The sequence below is a fragment of the Paroedura picta genome, chromosome 3, assembly GCF_049243985.1.
Source record: "Paroedura picta isolate Pp20150507F chromosome 3, Ppicta_v3.0, whole genome shotgun sequence".
In the NCBI taxonomy this organism is placed as follows: domain Eukaryota; kingdom Metazoa; phylum Chordata; class Lepidosauria; order Squamata; family Gekkonidae; genus Paroedura; species Paroedura picta.
This window is the reverse complement of record NC_135371.1, coordinates 7362391-7375855: the sequence shown is the minus strand read 5'-3', so window position 1 is coordinate 7375855 and position 13465 is coordinate 7362391. Positions and strand designations below refer to the sequence as shown.

The 13465-nt window shown below is 52.0% G+C and overlaps 1 protein-coding gene across 1 annotated transcript; it reads right to left on the bottom strand.

Annotated features, from left to right (window-relative positions):
• Positions 1-9406, bottom strand: GPSM3 (G protein signaling modulator 3). Its single transcript, XM_077331243.1, has 5 exons — positions 9063-9406; positions 6905-7045; positions 5915-6062; positions 2548-2720; positions 1-1124 (listed from the first exon to the last, which is right to left on the bottom strand). The coding sequence occupies exons 2-5, from the start codon at positions 6980-6982 to the stop codon at positions 957-959; spliced, it is 567 nt and encodes a 188-aa protein (XP_077187358.1). The 5' UTR covers positions 6983-7045; positions 9063-9406; the 3' UTR covers positions 1-956.
• Between the last annotated feature and the right edge of the window lie 4059 nt (positions 9407-13465).

Sequence of the window (13465 nt, the reverse complement as noted above, 5' to 3'; positions counted from 1 at the left end):
TTTCAGAACCACAACAGCCAACGGGAAAGGGGGTGAGGGGGATTTTAGGCCTAAATAGCTGGATGGGAGAAGCCAGAGTGTTAACATGATTCAAAATGGCAGCAGGGGGAGGAGGGGATTCAGAGGGAGGGAAGAGAGCTGGAAGAGGGAGGGGAGAGAGCTGCAAACATGAATGGAGACAGTAGAAGGGCCTTGAGGGAAAGACCTCTGTTTTTAGAGCAGCAAAAAGAACTGTGCTTGTACTTAATTGCCAAAAAACCCACACACTACCCAGTATCTCCAAGTGTGGAAGCAGGATGAAACTTTCTAAATAAAACAGTACCTGCATCGGAGAGTCTTGCTTTAAAAAACAACAACAAAAACCTCCAGTGAGAAGAACATGAAATTGAGTCTTACAAGCAAATTTAGCAAAAAGCGAATCCGTCAATCCCCCCTCCCCAGTTTAATTCCTCCACACCAGCTTTCTCCTCGTAGCGCTTGCTTTGGTGCCCGTGGAGATACTTTGTCGCAGAAAAAAGCTAAATTAGTCTGCCAAGAGTTTCTGGAAATACCTGCCCTTCACCAGGGCCTTTGGCTCCTCCCCTTTCATCAGCTGTCTTGTTCTGATGGACCTTCAGCTTCAGGAAGAGTTCTGTGAAACTGGAAAGGTCGCACCTTGCTTTGTGGCTGGTGCTAACATAAGTCTTGCGCCTCTGCTGCTCCTGCTAGCGGTGATGCGCTTCCCTAGATGGAGGAGAGGCAGTTCCATTTACTTGAAAATCCTGGCCAGGAAGCTATGAGCAATTTGCTGTGTTGGAGAGAGCCTGCTTTGATTTTGCATATCCTACTGCCGGGCGACATCGTCGAAGTTTTTTTAAGCATCGCTTGGTTCCAAAGACCCTGACTGTCTTTATAGACTGTCTTTATAGTCTTCAGTCATGAGACCCGCAGAGGCTCAGAGGAAAGCTCAGACAGGTTCATACTCTGGCTGGGGAAGGGAAACGTCTTACGGAGGCGAGGCCGGGGGGAAGAGTTGAGCGCTGGTCTTCCATCCGGGTTCCCTGAGCTCTGAGCAGCAGATCCAGCAACCCTTGGACACCCACTGGGATGGGGGGCTCCGTCCGCTGGTCCTCCAGACGCTGGCTCTGTGGGGAGAGGAGAATGAGGGACGTCTGCAGTGGGACCGATGGGACAGGCTAGGACCAAGTTGTATCAAGGACCAGGGAGCTACCCGAGACCCACCTTCCCTAGCCCCCGGGCCGTCTTATCAACAATGTATAAGATAGCGACATGTTTTCTCATTAATCTGCTGAATCTCAGAGTCAGGAGGTAACATCAGGAGAAGGCCTTAGCCTCTTATGTCCTGTGGCTTTGTGAGGAAGGATGCTGGACTAGATGGACCACTGGCCTGACACAGCAGGGCTCTCCTTATCATACCACATAAAAACGGCATGGTCCTTCCAAGGACGTGCTGCTGTGATTGGCCCTTACTGGGGGACGTGCCCCTAATAGGTTGATAGCAGTTCCCGACTGAGGGCCCATCAGAGGCCCTCTCTGCTTCTCCTCCTCTTCCTGACGCTTGGCCTGAGCAGGAAGAACAGCTACGAGGTAAGCTGGAGGGTTGTGGGTGGCTGTCCACATGTGCTCTGTGCGGCTCTCACTGGCCTCTTGTCTATTCATAGGATAACAAACCACTGAGGAAGAGAACGACCTTGAAACGGGCCATTGCAAAAGAAAAAAAATTGTGTTTATCAGAAACCCTTTTTTGGTTTATGTTTGCATGTTGTAGATATGAAGGCAATATCCACAAAATAAATTGGAATAATTATAACCAAAAAGATTACATTTTTGTACCAGCCAATTGGTTGGATTTGTTCAATTAGGAAAGATCTGGAAGCTGCCAGGACCCCAACGAGTTTTTAAAATGGGCTTTTCTACTATCTTTCTTCTAAAAGGGGACCGGCAGGGCAACTGCCCGCCTGTGCATGCCGCGCAGGCGCACCCGCGCATCGCGCAGGAGTGGCCGGGCTGCACATGCGCCATGTGTGGCCGAAATCACACATGTGCAGCACTTTTGCGCATGCGCGCATGCGCAAAAGTGCCGCACATGCGCAATTTCAGTCGCACATGGCGCATGTGCCCTGATTCCCTCTCCCCCCCTCCCGCAGTAAGAAGCTTCCCGGGTCGCAAGCTTGCGCAAGCTTTACTGCGGGGGGGGGGTGGCACCATGGGGACCACTGATATAGAGGATAAGCATGCCGACCAAGGTGAAGGTCCACACTCAGTGGCACTAATTCGTGATCCAGGTGGGAGCATCGGGGAAAGTCTTGGCCTCCATTCCCTGTTGCTTCCCTCCAGAGGAACTGTTGACTCCTGTGTGAAGCAGGACGCTGGACTAGATGGACTATTGTTCTGATCCAGCAGGGCTCTTCTTATGTTCTTAAGACAGGCCTAGGTAAAGCAAGCCTAACTTTGTTGCTGCAGCAAAACGGCAACCTCTGCGATCATCCACCCTAGGCAGCCCCCAGGGCATCTCCCGGGACGTTCTTAAGGGACTGAGAGACTCACCTGATGAGCCAGGATAGTGTCGTAGAGTTGGTCCTCCGAGACGGCCGCGTTCTCACTACTTGTGCCCTCGGGCCCTGCGAAATCGGCCCGCTGGTCGTTGAGCCTCCGGGCCTGGACTTTAGCCACCATATCAAAGAACTCCTCCGCCTGGAGAGAGGTCATGGAGGAGAAGACTGGAAGGGAAAGGAGAAGATGGTGGGCATGGGTCCTTGCGCCCTGGAACAACCAAGCTGGGGCCAAAGAAAGTATGAGCCATCAACTCACAAGCCGACTTATGGAGGCCCCATAGTGTAGGGGTGGCCAAACTGCGGCCCTCCAGATGTCCATGGACTACAATTCCCATGAGCCCCTGCCAGGATGGTGACAGCAGGGGCTCAAGGGAATCGTAGTCCATGGACATCTGGAGAGCCACATTTCAAGGCAAGAGATATTCAGAGGATGGTTTGCAATTATCTGCCTTTGCATCATGATCTCTAGTATTCCTTGGGGGTCTCCCATCCAAATTCTAGCCAGGGATGACCCTGCTTAGCTTGAGAGATAGGGCTTGCCTGGGCTAGCTTGGAGTATACTAAAAAAAAAAGCATGGGGAAGACTCATTTTCCTTTCCCCCCACCCAAAGATCTTCCTGGAGACAGCTGCCAGTCACAGAATAGAATCGCAGAATCCTAGGGTGGGAAGGGGCCACGCAGGCTGTCTAGTCCAACCCCCTGCACAAGACAGGATCCGCCTAAAGCAGGAGTAGTCAAACTGCGGCCCTCCAGATGTCCATGGACTACAATTCCCAGGAGCCCCTGCCACTGTAGTCCATGGACATCTGGAGGGCCGCAGTTTGACTACCCCTGGCCTAAAGCATCCCTGGCACATGGGAATGCACGTGAAGTTGATTCCTACGGAATTGGTCCCTCAGCCCATCAAGGTCACTCTTGTCTACTCAGACTGACGGTGTCTCTCCGGAGTTTCAGGCTGAGGTCTTTCACGTTGCCTCCTGCCTGGTCCTGAAGAGGTCAGGGATGCCACCCGGGACCTTCTGCCTGCCAAGCAGAGGCTCTTCCGCTCAGCTACAGCCCCTCCCCATGGAGACATGACCTTGATGGGCCAATGATCTGACTCAGTACGAGGCGTCTGTGTGTGTTCGTATGTCAAAGGGATGTTTTCCTTCCGGTCTGTTGGCCACTCCAGGCTGGCAGAGCGAGTTTTGCGGCAGCCCACAGGCCTGGGGATCAGCATGAGCCTTGGCTCATGGCTACAGATGGATCAGGGCGATAAGCGGCAGCTTCCGGGAGCGAGGCCAGCAAGCTTGGCATCGGACTTGGCAACCTTTTCTGCCCAAGTACCAAGGGCGGAAATGCAGCGTCTCCCTGTGGGGATGTCAGTGTGCCAGCAAATAACAAGAAGAAGAGTTGGTTCTTCTATGCCGCTTTTCTCTACCCAAAGGAGTCTCAAAGCGGCTTACATTCGAGAGCCCTGATATCACTGCTCGGTCAGAACAGTTTTATCAGTGCCGTGGCGAGCCCAAGGTCACCCAGCTGGTTGCATGTGGAGGAGTGCAGGATCGAACCCGGCATGCCTGATTAGAAGTCCGCATTCCTAACCACGACACCAAACTGGGTCAGTGCCAAAGAAGCACTGCCAGCATCTCGGGTTCATCATCGACCCCACCTGGATAGCCCTGTTAGATCTTAGACGTTCAGCAGGGTCGGTCCAGGTGAGCATTTGGAAGGACGACCTCGAAGGAACCCCAGGGCCGTGACGTGAGGCAAAACCACCTCTGAACCTCCCTTGCCTGGGAGCCAGACAATCCTAGACAGCAAAAAGGTGAGGAGGGCCTGGGGGGAGTGATATGATGACACACTATACCATTCTGCGGACGTGACGCTATTTTTACTAATGTGCGGAAATACCCTAGGACTTCCTGGCTGCATCACGCCCTTGCCATAGCATGAATGAAGAAGTGAATAATCATCATCTTCTCCGGGGGCCGTGCAGATTTGGGGTCTGACTAGTATCCCAGGCCTCTTGCCTTCTCCGGCATGGCTGGTCCCAGCAAGGCTGCCTGTTTCTCAGTTACTTAGTAGAGATCTGGCCACTTAGCCAGCTGGTAAATATGGTTGCCTATTTTCTAAATTTTTGCTTGATAGATATATAACTAAAAGGTATGCCGTTTTCTCATTCTTTTTTATATTGTTTAATTTCCGGACAGGGCAGTAGATTCTGATGAAGAATTAACATGAAAACAGTTTGATCCCGGATACTGTTTGGTTGTGAAACTTTACTTCTGAGAATGAATTTACTGTCCAGAACAGGAACGATACACTTGTTCATTTCTGCTAGCTGTATGATTGACCTTTTTTTTTTACCCAGCTGTTTGTTCGTTTGGGAAAGGACAGCATTAAATATTTTCTCTCTGTCTTGCCTCTCATGGTTTTTCATATTTCCCGACTATATTGTATGGCCCATTGGTTTTGAATCTCCCAGTGATGGCTGGAAAGAATTTTCACACTCGGAATAGTGCAGCAATAGAATGGGCTTCCTCAGGAGGTGGCGGGCTCCCCCTCACTGGTGGTCTTCAAGCAGCGGTTGGACAGAAACTTATCCTGGATGCTTGAGGCTGATCTTGCATTGAGCAGGGAGTTGGGCTAGATGGCCTGTGTGGCCCCTGCCAACTCTAGGGTTCTGTGGAGCTCTCCTGGAATTGCAACATGTCTCCGAGTCATCCTTTCTCAACGTTATTAATGTTGAGAAACCCCTGAAACCTCCTTCAGGCTTTGATAAACCCCGGAAGCGACACAATCATGCCGAATACGGCTGAGAAGCACAGCTGTGTGCATGCCCACCCAGGGCCCCTCCCTTTCTGACCCCCTCCAGGAGTAAAATTGGCCATGGGGAGGGGCAAGTTGACCTTACCCTATATGGCCAGATCACCTGAGAAATGTTTAACACATTTTAAAAATATATATATACAAAATTAATGAATTCCCACCCATTCAGGAAATGCTTTGAGGGCTGCCAAGAAACCCCAGGGTGTCACAGAACCCGGATTGAGAAAGTCAGGTCAAAGAGATCAGTTCCCCCGGAGAAAAGAGCTGCTTTGGAAATTGGGCTCTACAGTACAGGGGTAGTCAACCTGTGGTCCTCCAGATGTCCATGGACTACAATTCCCATGAGCCCCTGCCGCTGGCAGGGGCTCATGGGAATTGTAGTCCATGGACATCTGGAGGACCACAGGTTGACTACCCCTGCTCTATGGCATTGTGCCCCATGGAGGTTCCTCCCCAAATCTTGTTCTCCCAGGTCCCCCACCACCACCACCCAATCTCTAAATATTGCCCAAGCCGGAGCTGGCTGACCCAGGACTGAATCCGATTACCTGGCGGATCTGCCTCCAGCTCGCCTGTGGGGGTGGCAGGCAGGGACTTCCAGGGCCGCGCAGGGCTGTGCCGCTGACGAGTTCTCTGCCTGGGACGGAGGGCAGCATCCTGGTCCTGCAGGAGGTTGGCACTCTCTGGTGAGGAAGTCTGGGAGTGAGGCGGGGAGAGAAAAAGGCAGATCTCAGGCCGGGAGTGGGGCATTCGTTCAGGGGAGGAATACTTTGGAAGACCGAGTTGAAGTGGAAATAATAATAATAATAATTAATAATAATAATAATAATAATAATAATAATAATGAGGGTTTGTTTTTTAGTGGTTAAGAGTGGCGGCGTCTAATCTGGCAAGCTGGGCTTGATTCCCCACTCCTCCACATGCAGCCTGCTGGGCGACCTTGGCCTAGTCGCAGCCCTGATAGTGCTGTTCTCACAGAGCAGTCCTGTTAGTTCTCTCGGCCCCACCTTCCTCACAGGTGTGTCTGTTGCGGGGGGGGGGGGGGAGGAGGAAGGGAACATGATTGTAAGCAGCTTTGAGACTCCTTGGGGCAGTGAAAAGCAGGGTATAAAAACCAACTCTTCTTTCTCCAGGCAGGTGCTGCAGACAGGTTGGAAGAAGAACAAAGCCTCCCATCTTTTCAGGCAACAGCAGGAGATGCTATTCCCTGAGGGGGCATCAGATGGGCCACTGGCTGTGACTGAAGTCCCTGGAGGGCACCCCAGAGGAAGGTGGAAACCAGAGAAACCTGCCCTTTCTCTGCTGCAGCAGCAGCAACTGGGAAAGCCCCACATCCTGTCCCCATGTGGAAGCCACCCCTGCCTGTCCACCCCTAGCCTACCCTGCAAGGTTGTTGGGAGGCTAAAACGGAAGGGGATGCCTGGATTGTGGGAAGAAAGGCCGGGCTAAAACCAGACAAGGTGTTTAGCGGGGGGGGGGGGGGGGGGCTTCTCCCCGTGGTTCTGGAAGCTCAAGGGCTGCAGGTAAATCCCCCTTACCTGCTGTGCAGTGTCTGTCTCTGGCCGCCCTCCCAACAGCCCCTCTCCTTCATCCATTTCCGTCATTTCGTGCTGCATTTTCTCGGCTTACCCGGAGACTTGGGCAAACAAGACGGGGAGGCAGGGTTCTCCGCCCTGATCCTGAAACGTGAAAACAAGGAATGACTTCTTGGCAGCCGGAGTGCCTGACGTCCTAGAGGAAGTGAGAAGGGGTGGGGGTGGGGGGGGGGGAGCTGGACATCGGCCGATAAGCCCTGATGAAACGGCTGCTTCAAGGCCTACAAGGTCATCTTCTGCCTCAGCCCAGATACATCATGTTTCCCTGGGTAACGCAAGCTGAAACCAGAAGGTCTTTTGTGAGGATTTCACAACGATACCCGGGAACAAAAAGGAAGGTTGCCAACCGGGAGGGGAAAGAAACAGCCTGGTCTGTCCAGTGTGAGGCAGCTACAGAGTTGCCAACTCTGGGTTGGGAGTGTCCTGGAGATTTTGGGGAGGAGAAGGGCCCCCGCAAGGCACCATACTGCCCACCTTCCAAAGTAGCCGTTTCCCGCCTTACAGTCCCTTAATTCTGGTCACTTTACCATAAACTGCACCCCGTCCAGGCAGGGGAGGCGCACTTCCTGCTCCTGTCCCCTTCCACCCAGCCAGAGGACCTCCGTCTTGGAGGGGTTGAGTTTCAGGTGACACTGCTTATAAACAACTAGCAAATGTTTCCGGGGAGCGAGAAGCAGGGAATCCATCCATCCATCAGGAGATAGAGCTGGGTGTCACCCGCATACTGATGACAACCCAGTCCAAAACTCCGGACAAGCTATGCCAGAGAGCGCATATAGATGTTCAAAAGCATGGGGGGAGAGTATCACCCCCTGCGGCACCCCACGAGGGGACACGAATGGGTCTGACAACTCTTCACCCACTGCAACCCTCTGTGTCCGGTTCTGGAGGCAGGAGACAAGGCATTGCAAGGCCGTTGCCCCTAACCCCTGTTACGGCGAGGCGGTAGGCTAACAACTCGTGATCGAAAACGTCGAACGCTGCCAACTGATCTAAAAGCACGAGGACAGCCGAACTGCCTCAATCGAACTGGCACCAGAGATCATCCATCCGGGCGACCAGCACAGTCTCCGCCCCGTGGCCAGGGCGGATGGTATGGATCAAGTCTCTGGCTCTTTTCTATCTTTAGGCACTTCACGATGGGTGAAGAAGGCTCAGCTTCTGAAAGCCGCCCTGTAAAGGTTTGGAGAAAAACTGGAGTGGGGTTGCCAACCTCCAGGTGGGGCCTGGAGGTCTCCTGGAATTTCAACTGGCCTCCAGGCCAGAAACAATGACAGCCTTGGAGGAAGGACATTATGGTCTTACAATGCAGGAGTGGCCAAACTGCGGCACTCCAGATATCCATGGACTACAATTCCCATGAGCCTCTGCCAGCAGGCTTTGCACTAGACGTCACTGGAGCCCACTTCCCCTGCTCTACAGGCCTAGTCTCTTTCTCCATAATGGAAAAGGTAAATAATGGATTGATTGTTTGGCTCCCGCATCTTATTTCCATGCCCACGTCTCTCAATAGGCATCACTTCCGGGGTTCCTTGAAGCCAAAGAAATATTTCAGGGGTATGTGGAGTTGGAAGAGACCCTACAGGCCATCTAGTCCACCCCTGCTCAACGCTGCATCAGCCTCAAGCATCCAGGAAAAATAGCTGTCCAGCCGCTGCTTACAGACCACCAATGAGGGGGAGCTCACCACCTCCTTGGGCCTCCCATTTCACTGTTGAATGGCAGGGTAGTCGAACTGCGGCCCTCCAGATGTCCATGGACTCCAATTCCCATGAGCCCCTGCCAGCGAACGCTGGCAGGGGCTCATGGGAATTGTAGTCCACGGACATCTGGAGGGCCGCAGTTTGACTACCCCTGTGAAAATTGTTTTCCTAGATATCTATCCGTTACACGTAGTTTGAAACCATTCCTGCAGGTCCTGTCCTCTGCTGCCAACAGGAACCTTTCCCTGCCCTCTTCTAAGAGATCTCCAAGGCCTCAGGCCTGTGGTCTCTGCCAAACCCTGCCGCCCCTCCCTGCACTCAAGTCTCCTGTGTCGGAAACCGATCACTTGAGAATCAACCATCTGGGTCACGTCAGTGGTGCAGTTCCTTCTCCTCACCTTTCTGCCCACCCTTCAGGTTCTGGACCGAGGTCACTCCCGCGTCCCTTGGGGGTGCCGCGTCTCCATCTTTCTCTCCTGCCGCTTTGCCGCCCTTCTGCCCTTCTCTTCCGACCCTCCTGGGGCTGTTTGTTTGTTCCTCCTTGCTCGGCTTGTTTCATCTGTTGCTTCTCTCTGGCTACGCCCCGATTTCTACACGGGAAACCACCACTTCCTCCCGCTGCTCTTGCTGCTCTCTGTGGGGGCTGCTGCTGCCGTTCTCCCGGCCTCGACAAACTCTTTCCCACGTCAGCCTTCCTCTTCGGCCCCCCTCTGCCGGCCCCGTTTAGTCAAAGAAGGGGACAGGTGCAGCGGGCTTTCTCTTCCCTTTACTCGTTTAACCTTCGCTTTCCGAAACGGCACCCCTATTCCCACAGCGGCTGCACAGCCTGCTGGGAAATCGACCGCTGTGAGCCTGTCCCGCCATGACTGACGTTGAAACCACGTTAGGCTTCGCTTGGCATCCCCGTTCCAGCCCAAACCCCAAAACATCTCCAAATATTTCTCGATCCAAAGCTGGCAACCCTAAGTAGCCCCTTAGAGTAGCGATCCCCAACCCGTGGGCCGCGGACCACATGGGGTCCTTCGACTAATTGGAGGTGGGCCCCGAAGGACACTTTCTCCCCCCATCCCCGGCCCTTTACTTCATCCTCCCCGGCCCTTTACAACACACTTCATTGTTGTGTCGTGTCTGTATCTTATTTTGAAGGGATGTTTAAACATTACCAGAGCGATCAGAGAGCACTAGGGCAGTGGTTGAGAGCAGAGGAGTAAACTACCCCCCCACACACACCGGGCCTCAGTAAAAGGCGTTGAGTGGTCCCCGGTGATAAAAAGGTTGGGGACCACTGCCTTAGAGGCCAACAAGATATTTTAGGTATGTTTGAATCTCCAGTGGCTTCTAATCTGGAGAGCTTAATTTGTGTTCCTACTCTTCCACATGCAGCCAGCTGGGTGATCTTGGGTCAGTCATAGTTCTCTCAGAGCTGTCCTCACAGAGCAGTTCTCTCTGAGCATTCTCAGTCCCCCCCCCCCCCCAACCTCACAGGATGTTTATTGTGGAGAAAGGAAGAGAAAGTGAAAGTGAGTTGCTTTGAGACTCCTTTGGGTTGGTGGTGGCCGGAGGCCTCCTGGAATTACAACTGGCCTCCAGATGGCAAAGATCAGTTCCCCTGGAGAAAATGGCTGCTTGGTAGGGTGGACTCTGTTGCATTATATCCCTTCCTTCCTGAAACCCCATTTCCCCTCAAACTCTCCAGGAATTTCCCAACCCAGAGATGTCAACCTTATATCGCATTGCACACTTTGCAGACTCCTAACTTGTTGGCATCTTTAGGGAAACGGATCCAGATTCAACAGATGCAGCCAGATCTGGGCCAGGAAGGTGTGGGCGATGAGGAGAGAGCCAGCTTCCTCCCTGACATCACCTTCTCCCCACTTCTCCAATTCTTTACAGAGCTGCCAGCTTTTGATTTTAAAAGTTCTGGTCCCTGGGTGGCCAGAGGCAGGCCCAAAGGAAGCGACAGGAACTGAAGCAGCTGCTGCAGCCACATCACCGCCATCCTGGGGGTGGGTGGACATTATGTAGTCTCATCCCCCTGATGCATGCAGGGCTGGAACCAACAAGCTGGCCTCTCTGTTGTGGGGGGGTGGACCACACAGCTTCTGAAAAACTTTCACACAAAAACATCCTCACAACCAGCCCAGTGGTCCCAAACTAGCCTTGCTGTGTTTATTTGCCCACCCCCCACCCCAGCCCTGACTGAGACCCTTCTCAGGAACAAGAAGAAGAGACAGAGAGGGTCTGGGGGCTTTGACCCCCAATTTTAATCCCCAAATCAGCAAAACCAGGCTTTTTCAACCAGGGTTATGTGAATGGTCCTGGAAGGGTTTCCTGAATGGGTGGATATTAATTAATTTTGCATTGTTGTACTGTTACAACCACTGTTATTAATATTATTGTATGATTATTAATGAAGATTGTTTCATGTATGGTTCATAAGTTCAATGTAAACCGTCCTGAGCCTCCAGGGAGGGCAGTATATAAATACAATCAATCAATCAATCAATAAAGGATATATTTTTAACATCTGTTAAACATTTATCAGGTGATATGATCGTACATGGCAGGGGTGGCCAAACTGTGGCTCTCTAGAGGCCTGTGGACTACAATTACCATGATTCTGACAGGGGCTCTTGGTAACTGTAGTCCATGAACATCCGGAGAGCTGCAGTTTGGCCACCTCTAATATATAGTCACTAGTAATCAAGCCCGCTGTATGAAAAATACAGCGGGCGCTAGGCAAGGGAGCCCCCGGCAGTCGCGCACAGCGCGGCTGGCGGGGGCTCCCTTGGCCGGTGGCCTAACGGGGCGAGAGGCGCCCTTGTCGGCAGGGCGGGGATTGGCCTGTTCGGAGGAAGGGGCCAATCGGCACCCTTCCTCATCCCGGACAGAGCCCGCCCTAACTCCTCCCACTAAGCCCTTACGGCTTTATTTAGTTCGCGGCGCCCGCAATGCGGGCTGTGTTAAGATATTGACCTCCCCAAATGAAGAAGAAGAAGAAGAAAAAGAAGAGTTGGTTCTTATATGCCACTTTTCTCTAACCGAAGGAGGCTCAAAGCGGCTTACAGTCGCCTTCCCATTCCTCTCCCCACAACAGAAACCCTGTGAGGAAGGTGGGGCTGAGAGAGCCTTGATATTCCTGCTCATTCAGAACAGTTTTATCAGTGCCGTGGCAAGCCCAAGGTCACCCAGCTGGCTGCATGTGGGGGAGCGCAGGTTCAAACCCGGCATGCCAGATTAAAAGTCCAGACTCCTAACCACTACACCAAACTGGCTCTTAACCACTACACCAAAATGGCCAAAGATGGGCCTGGAGGAAGTGGGAAGGGGAGCATCCCCAGGCAGTCATGCACATAGCTATGCTTCTCAACCATATTCTGCAAGACTGTGCCACTTCTGGAGTTTTTGAAGCCTGACAAATGTTTCAGGGGTTTCTCAATGGTAAAAAAAAAATTGAGAAAGGATGGGCCAAACTGAACCCCAGCCTGGCTGGTTATGTCAGGCTGATGCTGGTGCCTCATTGTTCTTCCCTCCTCCCCCTCACTTCTCACATCTAGGGCTGGGGAGGAATCCTGAAAGTCAGGCCAGTTAGCCGTGGTGTATAAATGCAAGCATGAGAGTTCACTGGATTCTTTGTCTCTGAGGGCTTATTTCTGTTGGTTTTTTTGCATCCTTACACACAAGCCCCCTACATATTGCCGGGAGGGGCGGTGCACGCTGGGAAAATTCCAACTGTTGAGTTTTGTCAGTTAGCGTCGGTTAAGAGTCAGTTAACTGAATCTCAGTCAGTCAGCGAGTGCCTCGGCTTCTCCGTCCTTGTCGGTCCGAGACAGAGTCCGTGTCGGAATAAGTTACTGTTACAAAAAGAAGTGTGTGATGAACAAAGTTTACCTCTGACAGGACGTGTGAGATGGGATCAATGTTTGTCATCATCATTTTGCCAGCTGAGGAGAAAAAAATCTCCTGCACTCCGTCTGTACACAAAGTGTTCTTTGCATTTGTTAACTGTGAACAGAAGGAAACGTGTTCAACAGTTAAAGAAAACTGCCTGTTTTTTCAAGAAAGGGAATCACTGCCCAAGTGAAAAACAAGCAGAGCTTCACCTATCCAGCGACATGGGCTCGAAACTAAACTTCTCCGCTTATTCTGCCTGGGATTCTGTGACGTTTAAAGGCTATCACAGAGAATTATTCTCAACTTCAACCAGGATATTGGCTTCAATCACGAACCCAGCCCCCAATTCAATTTGTACAACAACTTGTAGGAGATATTTCCCTGGAGTCCTCCGTGAGCTTGTTAATCAAGGGTGCCAGCCTTGAGGGGACCCCCAGGAATTAACGTTCATCTCTAGACTACAGAGATCAGTTCCTCTGAAGCAGGTTTTCTCCACAGAGTTTTTGTAAAACTCTTGGGGTTCTCAACAGCCCCGAAAAGGTTTTCCTGATTGGGTGGGATTGAATTAATGTTGTGCATATTTTAGGTATGTTTGAATCTCCAAAGCTTACATCTCCCAGGGAGCCAGTGTTTAAAAGCGGTGGCCTCTAATCTGGAGAGCTTGGTTTGAGTTCCTACTCTTCCACATGCAGCTAGCTGGGCGACCTTGGGTCAGTCAGAGTTCTCTCAGAGCTGTTCTCACAGAGCAGTTCTCTCAGAGCTCTCTTAGCCCCTCCTACCTCATAGGGTATCTATTGTGGAGAAAGGAAGAGAAGGTGAAAGTAAGCTGCTCTGAGACTCCTTCAGGTAGGTGTTGGCTATATGTGTGTGTGTGTGTGTGTGTGTGTATATATCTCTGTGTGTATGT